The sequence below is a fragment of the Saccharomyces paradoxus genome, chromosome XVI (genome assembly GCF_002079055.1).
Source record: "Saccharomyces paradoxus chromosome XVI, complete sequence".
Classification (NCBI taxonomy): Eukaryota; Fungi; Ascomycota; class Saccharomycetes; order Saccharomycetales; family Saccharomycetaceae; genus Saccharomyces; species Saccharomyces paradoxus.
Genome location: NC_047502.1, coordinates 568,098 through 580,079, shown reverse-complemented (window position 1 = coordinate 580,079; position 11,982 = coordinate 568,098). Strand labels below are relative to the sequence as shown.

At 37.5% G+C, this 11,982-nt stretch overlaps 6 protein-coding genes across 6 annotated transcripts; 3 read left to right on the top strand and 3 right to left on the bottom strand.

Moving 5' to 3' along the window:
- Positions 1-60: 60 nt before the first annotated feature.
- On the top strand, positions 61-2,769 carry AGC1 (citrin; the record flags this gene model as incomplete). The annotated part of the gene is made up of 1 exon (XM_033913888.1): positions 61-2,769. The coding sequence occupies one exon, from the start codon at positions 61-63 to the stop codon at positions 2,767-2,769; it is 2,709 nt and encodes a 902-aa protein (XP_033769779.1).
- Positions 2,770-3,186: 417 nt separating this feature from the next.
- Positions 3,187-3,534, bottom strand: ATP20 (F1F0 ATP synthase subunit g; the record flags this gene model as incomplete). The annotated part of the gene is made up of 1 exon (XM_033913887.1): positions 3,187-3,534. The coding sequence occupies one exon, from the start codon at positions 3,532-3,534 to the stop codon at positions 3,187-3,189; it is 348 nt and encodes a 115-aa protein (XP_033769778.1).
- Positions 3,535-3,847: 313 nt separating this feature from the next.
- On the bottom strand, positions 3,848-6,649 carry MCM4 (MCM DNA helicase complex subunit MCM4; the record flags this gene model as incomplete). The annotated part of the gene is made up of 1 exon (XM_033913886.1): positions 3,848-6,649. One exon carries the CDS (start codon positions 6,647-6,649, stop codon positions 3,848-3,850), a length of 2,802 nt encoding a protein of 933 aa, XP_033769777.1.
- Positions 6,650-7,108: 459 nt separating this feature from the next.
- On the bottom strand, positions 7,109-8,926 carry RLF2 (Rlf2p; the record flags this gene model as incomplete). The annotated part of the gene is made up of 1 exon (XM_033913885.1): positions 7,109-8,926. One exon carries the CDS (start codon positions 8,924-8,926, stop codon positions 7,109-7,111), a length of 1,818 nt encoding a protein of 605 aa, XP_033769776.1.
- A 568-nt stretch (positions 8,927-9,494) lies between these two features.
- DSS4 (guanine nucleotide exchange factor DSS4) lies at positions 9,495-9,920 on the top strand (the record flags this gene model as incomplete). Its single annotated transcript, XM_033913884.1, has 1 exon — positions 9,495-9,920. One exon carries the CDS (start codon positions 9,495-9,497, stop codon positions 9,918-9,920), a length of 426 nt encoding a protein of 141 aa, XP_033769775.1.
- Positions 9,921-10,347: 427 nt separating this feature from the next.
- Positions 10,348-11,085, top strand: TIF6 (translation initiation factor 6; the record flags this gene model as incomplete). Its single annotated transcript, XM_033913883.1, has 1 exon — positions 10,348-11,085. The coding sequence occupies one exon, from the start codon at positions 10,348-10,350 to the stop codon at positions 11,083-11,085; it is 738 nt and encodes a 245-aa protein (XP_033769774.1).
- Between the last annotated feature and the right edge of the window lie 897 nt (positions 11,086-11,982).

The window sequence follows — 11,982 nt, the reverse complement described above, 5'->3', positions numbered from 1 at the left end:
CATAGTGTAATTTGAAAGTATGCAGCTTTGCTACCGACCTTAAAGAATTATTATATTATTATGGAGCAAATCAATTCGAACAGTAGAAAAAAAAAGCAGCAATTGGAAGTATTCAAATATTTTGCAAGTGTCCAGAAAAAAGTGGACAAACCTATTAGCATCAGTAATGTTATCTTAGATATGCCGACAATGAATTCAGGTAATATTAAAGCAGCAAATGGGAAAGCCAACGCGGACAACCTTACAGGAGAACTAATTTTGACATATGACGATTTCATTGAATTAATATCTAGCTCAAAGACTATATATTCAAAGTTCACGGATCATTCGTTTAACTTGAATCAGATACCCAAGAACGTTTTTGGGTGTATTTTCTTCGCCATAGATGAACAGAACAAGGGATATTTAACTCTTAATGATTGGTTCTATTTCAATAATTTATTAGAATATGATAATTATCATCTCATTATTCTATATGAGTTCTTTAGGAAATTTGATGTAGAGAATTTGAAAGCAAAACAGAAAAAAGAGCTTGGTAGTTCGTCATTCAACTTAAAGGCTGCAGATGATCGAATCAAATCAATTAATTATGGTAACAGATTCCTAAGCTTCGATGATCTTCTTTTGAATCTAGACCAATTCAAAGATACTATCCGTCTGTTGCATGAATCTATTGATAATAATTTCGTTAAGGATAACAAGTTATTACTTGATTGGGATAGCTTTCGATTTTTGAAATTTTACAAATGTTATCATGAAAATGAAGAGTATTTGAGTTTAAATTCTCTAGTCACAATTTTACAAAACGATCTTAAGAATGAAAAAATATTTATAGGCTTTGATAGGCTGGCACAGATGGACTCACAAGGGCATCGTTTAGCTCTAAGCAAAAATCAACTCATCTACCTCCTAAGGTTATTTTACTCTCATAGGGTATCTGCGGATATATTTTCCTCCTTGAATCTATCAAACACAGAATTACTAAAAGCAGATAATAATTCTATTCCATACAATGTATTCAAGGATGTATTTTATTTATTCCAAAACTTTGACCTTCTCAATCAAATATTTCATAAATATGTCACTGAAAATAAGTTGACTGAGCATGATATTAGGGAACAGATAGTTACTAAAAATGACTTTATGTCAGTTTTAAACGCCCAGTATAACAAAGTTAACAATATTGTTGAGTTCTCCCCTTCTCAAATTAACCTGCTCTTTTCCATTGTTGCAAATTCAAAGGAAAACAGGAGATTAAGAAAGAGGAATAAAGATCGAGACAATGAGCTTCTAAAAGATCATCATTATGATTCGGATATTGATTTTTTTATCCATAATGAGTATTTGCATGGAGTAAGCAAATCCAGAAAAAACTTGGAAAGTTTCAATGACTATTACCATGATCTTTCAGATGGATTTGATCAAGACTCCAATGTTAAAAAAGCCTCAAAGGCAAGTACTGGCTTGTTTGAGTCTGTATTTGGAGGTCAAAAAGATAAGGCTACCATGCGTTCTGACTTAACAATTGAAGATTTTATGAAAATTCTAAATCCAAATTACCTGAATGACTTAGTCCACCAAATGGAACTGCAAAAAAACCAAAACGAATCATTGTATATTAATTATTACTTTTATCCAATTTTCGATTCGTTATACAATTTTTCATTGGGTTCTATTGCGGGTTGTATTGGTGCAACTGTAGTGTATCCGATAGACTTCATAAAGACAAGAATGCAAGCCCAAAGATCGTTAGCACAATACAAAAATTCAATCGATTGTTTGCTGAAGATTATATCGCGTGAAGGAATAAAAGGTCTCTACTCTGGCCTCGGACCACAACTAATTGGAGTTGCTCCTGAAAAGGCGATAAAATTAACAGTCAATGATTTTATGAGAAACAGGTTGACTGATAAAAACGGCAGGCTTAGCCTTTTGCCCGAAATAATTTCAGGTGCTTCAGCAGGTGCATGTCAAGTTATATTTACTAATCCATTGGAAATTGTAAAAATTAGGCTACAAGTTCAATCCGACTACGTTGGTGAAAACATACAGCAAGCTAATGAAACTGCAACTCAAATCATTAAAAAATTAGGACTGAAGGGTCTGTACAATGGTGTAGCGGCCTGTTTAATGAGAGACGTTCCATTCTCTGCTATCTATTTCCCCACCTATGCACATTTAAAAAAAGATCTCTTCGATTTTGATCCGAATGATAAAACAAAGAGGAACCGATTAAAAACATGGGAGCTTTTAACTGCCGGTGCTATTGCTGGTATGCCCGCTGCCTTCTTGACTACACCTTTCGATGTTATAAAAACCAGGCTCCAGATAGATCCTCGAAAAGGCGAGACAAAGTACAATGGTATATTCCATGCTATCCGCACTATCTTAAAGGAAGAGAGCTTTAGAAGCTTTTTCAAAGGCGGTGGAGCCCGTGTTCTGAGAAGTTCACCTCAATTCGGGTTCACTCTAGCGGCTTATGAATTATTCAAGGGCTTTATTCCCTCCCCCGATAACAAAATAAAAAGCAGAGAAGGTAATAAGAGATTTTGTATAGACGATGACGCAGATAATGAAAAAAACGTAGTTCATAGCAAGGATGAGTTCCCACAGCAAAAGTTCTATTCTGATGATAGAAAACATGCTAATTATTACTATAAAAGCTGTCAAATTGCGAAAACATTCATTGATTTGGATAATAACTTTTCTAGGTTTGACTCCTCAGTTTATAAGAATTTCCAAGAGCACCTAAGAGGCATAAGCAAGTAAAAATTTCTTTCCTCAGTCTTTCTGTACATATGTATATTTACCTATTATAATTCTCAAGCAGAATATGCGCTTTTGTGAAAATGCATAACTACTTAGAAGAACCTTGAGAGCGGTTTCCTATAATTTTTACTATAATGCGACAAATAGGTTATTCTTAATAACTATTATGACAGCCTTCAATGTAAGTTTCCCTCTTTACAGAAAGGTTATTTTGGCCTATCTGATAAAGAATTGACAGCGAGAAGCCAACATAATATAGATCAGTATTGCCTCCAGTGCCATTGTGTGCAACGAAAAGAAAATAAATAGAATTGAAATGAATATATATATTTTTTCTACTTTTGTTCTCTTTGTAGGTTGACTTACATTTAATTAAAGAATATACAAGGGTTTCCAGGATAGATAAAATTAAAAAACCTAGTGATGTTTATATCCCACCAATTTTCTCCTTCCAATTATTTCACCGACAGAATAAAACCCTATTAACTGAACACCATATGCACCATATTTTAATAGTTCGTTCTTTTGAATGTTTTTTAGGCACGATAAAACTTCTGTAGGCTTCAGGGCAAAGTTGAGGCTCTGCTTATAAAGATTCGAATACACTGATTTGAACTGAGCAACAGTTGGTGGTTGAAGACCCTCCTTCAAATAAATCTGCTTTGAGATCTCGGCACCGACTTTACCATAGTATAAGGCCTTTGATGATAAAAGATTTGCCTTAGAAACTAACCCACTGGCATAATTTTGGATCCTGCTTAGCATGATGAATCGATTGACGTTCTGGAAGATTGTTTATCGATAGGGCTATCTTGTTAATTTGAACTAAAGCAAAAAAGGTGAGGGACCTTTGCATCTTCATTTTTCGGTCTTTAAATGCAATCATCCTTCGGGATAAATCTAATGCGGTTAACAAGATTTTCGTTCAGCCAATCAGGAATAAGAAAAAAGCCGCTCACTCAGTTGAGCCTATAGTATTAATAATGTTACAAAGCATAAGGATGCAAAATACAAATTCGCTGTAAATGATTAATATTTATTAATTGTTACGCAGGAGAATAAAACAGTAGCAGAAGCATCAGACACGATTGTTCAGACGAACTGACCTCCTTATACCCTCGCCAAGGACAATGACCTTGTCTTCTTGTTGCAGTCTTGACAAGGCTTCCTGGATATCAGAAGACTCAACCCTATCTTGAGAGTGTTCGTTGATTTGTTTCATAAGCTCATTGAATGACATTGAGTCTGATGTCTGATCCTTCAAAACATTCATAATTTCCCTTGACAAATCCTCCTGCAGTTTTCTCTGAATGACAGATTTACCTGTTTGAACCAAATTCATGTCGATTTTACCGGTTTTGGGGTCTGTTGCGTAATCCTTTATGGCTGATCTGATTAGCCTAACAGCTTCTTGGACATCCTCCAGTTCTACTACGTTTTTCAATTTCATTTTGGCGTGCGCCTCAGCCAAACGAATCATACTTTCAAGTTGTCTTGTGGTAGCTGTGATTCTCTTCTCATCAGATCTCGAATCATCACCCATTTTTCTCATTCCTACGTAAGCACGAACAAGCTCAGTCTTCGCGGCCTCGGTGATTATTGGATGTATGTGCTCCTTTGCATAACTAATATACATCGTTAAAAATTCGACTGGTAGTACATCATCTTGAGAAACATGTTCGGGCTTATCTTCCAGGTAAAGATTTGTTAGGTGTTTGGCTAGTTCTCTGTCATTTTTCTCATCGACCTTATCAAGAACGAGATAAACTAGATCGAATCTTGAAAGTAGTGGAGGCGGCAAATCGATATTTTCTGTCACAGGTAAGTTGGGGTTGTAGCGTGAACCAATTGGGTTAGCACTGGCTAGAATAGAACTTCTAGCATTAAGTGTCGTAATGATTCCCGCTTTTGCGATTGAAATAGTCTGCTGTTCCATGACTTCGTGTAAAACGGACCTTGTAGAGTCGCTCATTTTATCAAACTCGTCAATACAACATACACCTCCATCAGATAATACTAATGCACCACTTTCCAAAACGAGTTGTTTTGTGTCAACATCTCTTGTAATATAAGCAGTTAAACCAACGGCAGATGACCCTTTCCCCGAGGTATACACACCACGAGGAGTAATTTTGTGAACATATTGCAAAATTTGCGATTTGGAGGTAGAAGGATCCCCACAAAGTAAAATATTTATGTCACCTCTATAACGGCCACCCTTTGTAAACGTCTTATTCGTACCGCCAAATAGCTGGAGTAAAATACCTTTCTTGACGTCTTCTAGCTCATAAATACTTGGGGCAATAGAGCGCGCCAACAAACTGTATAAATCTTCTCTAGCCGCAACTTCACGAATCTTCGCTAAATCCTGATCAGTAATTTGTCTTACTTCTTCGACCTCGTTATGATCTAGCTTGTTCTGCATTAATTCTTGTTCAATAGTGGAAGTATCAACGTCTAACCTTTTGTCTGAAACTTTTTTAACGTGAACCACATCGACATACGTTTTATATAAGGATTTTAAAACACGTTGCCTAGAATTGGCTCTAATAGGAATGGATCTGAACGTACCGGTCACTTCAATACGATCGCCCGCTCTACAAGAATCCACTAATTCATCATATACACATAATGAGATAGAGTGAGGTGTTTGTCCGTCAGGCACAAAATCTGGAGTTTCCTGTAACTTAATGACTTGCTTATCTGCAAATGAACACCTGTTGTGAATCAATGACATGGAATTAGGTTCATTACAATCAATACGTTCACACCTAGCGGGCTCCTGTATAACGCCTCTATCAATTTCTACTGCCATTGTGTGATCGCAGACGTTACATTTAAAAAACGCCACTTTCATATCAGGGATAACCGGAGTTGACCTCAGGACAAGACCTTTTAGATTTATCAGCTTATCGATATCATTTGGATTAAGTTCACGCATACCTTTACAAGAACCCACATTGTAAGGCCTTACTTTATAAAACTTGGTCTCAATTTCATCTAAGTCATAATCTAAGTGGTTGTCTACAATCAAGGAAACCATACAGTCCTTGATAGTTTGATCCATAATAGAAATGACTTCTTGAGGATAATTCAATAGCTGATGGTATAGTTCTTCTGTTTGCTTGTAGGCGAGGAGGTTTCTAGCATCCAAGTTTAAATTAGAGGTACCAAGTTCTCTCATTTCATTGAGCTGCTTGATATAGTATAGTTCTTCGTCGGTAGTATTGTTGATAAATTCTTCCCTTTCATCCAATATTTTGCGGAATTTATACTTGAAGGACATCAAAAAATTACGAAAATTAGTTGTACATTCCTGGATACTGACGTTGGTACCCCAAATTATTCTCAAGGGTTCACTGGCTTCCGATGGAGGAGCAGAAGAAGAAGAAGTATCCAGAGTATTCGCGCCGGACCTAGTATCAAAATCGATAATTCTTCTTGGAGAAGATAGATCAGATGTATGAATATCATTTCTCCGCATGTGTACACGGTTTTGACTATTACCGCCCAAAGAAGAGGAAGAAGTAGGCAGTGCTCTATCGCTTCTCAAATCAGAATGATATCTAGGCCTCCCAGAAGCGCTTGCAGAAGGACGAATTCTGCCCTGTCTACTTTGAGATTGGAAGGCATCGGAATTTTGTCTTTGGGAAGAAGGTGGAAAATTTAATGGAGAAGAACCTATAGCAGCTCTAATGTTACCATCCCTTTGACTTAAGTTCTGGCTATTGTTGCGACCATATGTATCACCTTGTGATGAAGATGAGCTATAAAATAAAGCTGGGGAAGAAAGTTGTGGTGGAACAGAATCAGGATTTGGCACAATTGGGGAACTGGAGTTGTTTTCCTCTCTTGTTGGTGAGCTAGGCTGTTGAGACATTTTGAGTTCGTGAGTTCAATAGAATCCTAACTTCGGCTTTACCGACAAGTGAAAAAATTGAATATGAGGTTATCTTATTCGGTATTGAAGGTGTTTTGAAAAGAAAAGAAATGTTGTAATGCGAAAGTGCTCTTCTAGTGTTTTCTTTCTTTCCATTTTCGAGGCCGCGAACTTTCATTAAATTTCCCGAAAGAGTAAATCAAGTGTTTGCGTTTTCACGATGGGACGCTTCAAGTATTTCAAAAAGAAATGGCAGACAATATTTAGTCGGTTGCTCCAGAAATAAGTAGTTGGTAAGGCTTATGTGGGAGACTGACTTCTATTTCATACTAGAAGTGCCGGATTTATCAAAGTTTAAGAAGCTTTAACTGTTGAAAATGGTGTTGGCCGCCTTTTTTAGGCATACCTATAAATAACCAGTTTATCTGTACGTTTCTATATAGTAAAGATCTGTTCAAGTTACAAAGACAGAGTTGGCATATTTGCATTGGCTCGGAGATTCTCCCAGTTTTGCATATCTCTGATTACCCATTTGCGGGGCAAATCACCCTTTCCCGAACCTCTTATGGCATACTCCTTTATAGTGTTCTTAATTGTTTGTTTGTTGTATTGTGGCAAATTCTTCTGTGCTATTTCAGCCACAGTGCCCAAAGAAAATGTGCTGTCTTGAACCCCATCAAAGAGCCGAAGTAAGTCCTTGGGGTTTGTAATTACTGCCTTTTGTCTCTTTTCGGGACTTTGAGACTGACTAGAGTTTTGTGCTTGTAGGTCCGAATTACTTCTTTTGGATGGCAAAGGTGATGTCCTGGGCTCTTTGAAAGGATCAATTGGTCCGTCGGCTTCTATGATAACTTCGGCTTTAATCTGCTGTAGGTACCGTTTATTTTCCTCTGATAAGTTTTCAAAATTGGATTTTAAACATATTGTTGGTATCAACGGGCCTACAAATTTTCTCTTGGCACAGGGTAGACCATCCAAGTCACCGTTTTCTTCGCTGTCTAGAAATCCGTCAAACTCCCCTTCACTAGGCATGTCTTCGTCATCCTCCTCCTCTTCTTCTTCACCACTTTCTAAGTTGTCGACTTCGCCTTCTTCTTCTTCATTAACCCATTCAACATCGGAATCGTAATCATAATTGAATCCGGTGCCTTTCGTAGAAAAAGGATCACTTGCTGGTAAAGCAAAATCCACAGAATAGGTTCCAATAAACGGAGGTCTCACATTTTCATAAAATTTTATATATTTATGCGGAACTTGTGCAAGTAGAGTTTGAAGTTCGCCGTCCGTCTTCTCCTTCAATGTCATTTGCTGTAAAACATCAACAGCCTTATACTTAATTTTGTGACCTCTGGGTAATTTTCTAGACTTTAACCAACTTAAAAGTTCATCACTTTTTATTTTATCTTTATTGTTCAGTAATTCATCATCTATTTTTCGTTTGGTACCTTCCAGCTCAACTTTTGCTAGTTTCCACTTATTACTGACTTTAACTCCATCCTTAGCATAGAATGGTAGGAAAAACTTCTCATAATCAGATTTTTCAACCACAGGTGTATCAGAATCGCTTAGCTTTTTAAAGAAGTTACCAATACGAGATTGTGCCCTTTCTTTGGCCTCTTCTTTCAAACGGATCTCCTCCTCTTTTTTCAATTTTTCCTCCTCTTTCCTTCTCCTGGCTTCTAATCTGGCTTCTTCTTTCCTGCGCCTTTCCTCCTCCTTTTTCTTCTTCAGCTCAGCACGCCTTTGTTTGTCTTCTTCTATCTTTTGCTCTTTTTTCCGCTTCTCTTCTTGTCGTAATAACTCTTTTCTGTGTTTCTCTTCTTCACGTTGCTGCTTCTTTAGTTCCTTTTCCCTTTTAGCTTGTTCTTTTTTCAATGTGGAAAGCTCCCTCTTGGAGCATGGAGAAGAGCTTCTGCTTTTTGCCCCAATAGATGATAAATTTCCACTAGGTATTTGTTTGTAAGCGTCTCTGTCGCATCCTGTACTTTCGATGGGTGATGTTCTGTAAGATGAAAGGCTGTCTTCAGCATTGGACTTCTCAGGTGTCGCGTTCATTTTATTTGCAAACACTTTAGTGGTGCCTGTTTCCGTTTCATGCTTGACAGTTTCCATCAAAGTTTCACTGGCATTCTCGTTAGGATCATCTAAAGTGATGACATTCGTCTCTTTTCTCACAGACTTACTGCTCTTTATCGTAGTTGTGTTCTGGAAGAAAGATAATATGCCCTTCTTCTTAGTGTCGCCCTGCATAGGTATTGATTCGAGATGTTGCTCCATTTTCTCTTTTCCTTTCGGTTCTCTTCTTGTCTTAAGGTTTGCTAAAATGTAAAATCTTTTGTAACAATTATAAATGAAAAGTTCTTCTCGTCAAAGAAGGCTGACTTGAAAATGTATATGTCTCAGAAACGGAACTAATCAGAAACTTATTTTTTAGTCAGTTCTCATACCTCTTGGTTTAACGATGTAGATCTTTCTTTTTTTCAGTTGAAACCTTTCACGCGTCCTAACGCGTGAGCGAGCATCTAAGCAAGCCATTGGCACTAAAGATGGCGCCAGCTAAGGTACATTTGATCCGCAGTGATGAGAGCCGGAACAATTCAAAGCCAATTACTCTTTTGAACCAAAATACATATTTCGTGTTCGTAATGTTCTTTGCTTTTTCTCTATAATAGCCGGCTGGGTGTTGAATACCCTCTAGTTTAGTGGTACTGGAAGTATCATAATTTTCGTACCGAACGATGATATTTGCTATCGTTAATTATTGAAGTACACCTCAAAACTTGACGAGTATGGGTAGAAAGTTTCATTTAAGAAGGGTCAGAAAAAGGAGGCCATAACAAAGAACATGAGTAAGGCTACATGTTCATTTGATAGCTGTCACAGTGAAGTTATTGCGATCAAGGATGATAACATAATAAACCTGCCAGAGCAGGTGTATAGCGAATTCAAGTTACTGGAAAATAGAACTACGCGAGATATCCCCCCTAACGAGAGCAAGTTCTTGGTTGTTTCTGATGTCTGGGACTTCGATAATGTTGGTGTATCTAGAGAAATCCCTTCTTCTCTCTTAGGGGATTTGGGCGATAAGAACGAGTTTGTTTTTGAGTATGGTAATTCCAACTGGAAGATTAAAAAGTGTTTAAAGTACTTGATATGTGCTGATTGTGATAAGGGTCCTATTGGTATAATATGTCAGGTACAAGACCAGGAAAACGATGAAGAAAGAGTTTTGCATCTACTAAGCCTGCGTAGCCTCCAGATTATGGGGTGAATTAGCTTGGTGGGCACTAGAACAAAATATAGGATTGCGTACGGCCGGGAAAAAGGAAGAGTAATCAAGCATTTATTTCATTAGCATGAATCATCTATAACAAGCTGTGGAAGCAGCTATGATTTACGTCACTAGCATCACTTTATGTAATGGTATAGGCATTCTGGACGAAATCCTTGTAGATGAGCATTACCCGTTTTTTCCGAAGGTCAAACGAAAATTTTTGGAAAATTTTTACTAATTAAAGATTTAAACCCATGTTCTTTTGTGCAGATTTTTTCTTCTGCTATGTGTAAAGAGATTCTATTTATTGCATAGTTAAAAGAAACCTCATCCCTCGTTGGTGTTATAGTTTAATTACAAAAGGCATTACGACAGAGTATTTGGAACAAGAGCATAACTCAACTAACTCTCGAAAACAATAATAATGGCTACCAGGACTCAATTTGAAAACTCTAATGAAATCGGTGTGTTCTCCAAGTTAACGAATACTTACTGTTTGGTTGCTGTTGGTGGTTCCGAAAATTTCTACTCCGCATTTGAAGCTGAATTGGGAGACGCTATTCCCATCGTTCATACCACTATCGCTGGTACGCGTATCATCGGCAGAATGACCGCGGGTAACCGTAGAGGCTTGCTGGTTCCAACCCAAACTACTGATCAAGAATTACAACATTTAAGAAATTGTTTGCCAGACTCCGTTAAAATCCAAAGAGTAGAAGAAAGACTATCTGCCTTGGGTAACGTCATCTGTTGTAACGATTACGTTGCTTTAGTGCATCCAGATATCGACAGGGAAACTGAAGAATTGATAAGTGACGTATTAGGCGTTGAAGTCTTCCGTCAAACCATATCAGGTAATATTTTAGTCGGGTCATATTGTTCTTTGAGTAATCAAGGTGGGTTAGTGCATCCACAAACAAGTGTCCAAGATCAAGAAGAATTGTCCTCCTTACTACAAGTGCCTTTGGTGGCTGGTACTGTTAACCGTGGTAGTTCAGTTGTCGGTGCCGGTATGGTCGTCAATGACTACTTGGCAGTTACAGGTCTGGATACTACAGCTCCAGAATTGAGTGTTATTGAAAGTATTTTCCGCTTGCAAGATGCCCAACCAGAATCTATTTCAGGTAACCTACGTGATACTTTGATTGAAACCTACTCCTAGATGTTAGGTACTCCTGAGGGGATTCCCCTCTTTTCTCAAGTCTGTTTCCAGTTGTATGCGAAAGAGTCCCCATGTTGCAATAATCTTCTTACGTATCATTTGTGGTATTTTTTTTTGTATAACAAATATTTTTTCTTAGGTTTCTATGCATTTTAATTTTAGTTGTATGTATATTATGTACTCTTTTATTTTTTTTTTTTTTTTTCACATATGAATGTCTATTCATTGGAGTCTAAGTTAGCGTCCTAACTGTAATACGTAGCCCCTGTGAGGAATAGGGCATGGTTTTCTAAGGAAATTCTTTGCATAATATGGATTTTCGTCCGCTCCTCCGTCTATTCTGATAACTCATTTAATGCCAAGTGTCAGTTAGACGATATTGAGCTTTCTCACAAAAACTACATCGCATGTAAACCATTTGAATAATTTTTTCTCTAGTTGCTAAGAGATAGTATTGCCTCTACTGAAAATCGCAGAGTTGGATCTCTTGGCAAAGATCAGTAAAATTGAAGGAAATTAATAGAACACCAAGTATAGGGCGGTAAAACCTTGAGGAAAAGCGTTGTAAAATTATATATACATGTATATAGTGTACAATAAGCCAACCGTATACTCATCTGCCATTAATTGAATTAAATAGCATCTCTTCAACTACTGAGTTGAAGAGACACCAGCACCCTGATTCTTTGTACTCACTGAAGTAGCTACAATTTTCTGAGTTTCACTACCACGCACGCCCACCTTCATATCTAGGAACAGTTTACCAAAAGCTAATAGTTAGGTGGTTTTTTCCGCTCGAAGAAGTCTCCGCAGGATTGTTGAGGTGTTGGGGACATCGTTCCTTTTCGTACGCCAAAAATTCTTCCTCTATTGTTTTCAGAAAATCGTTGCAAAAAA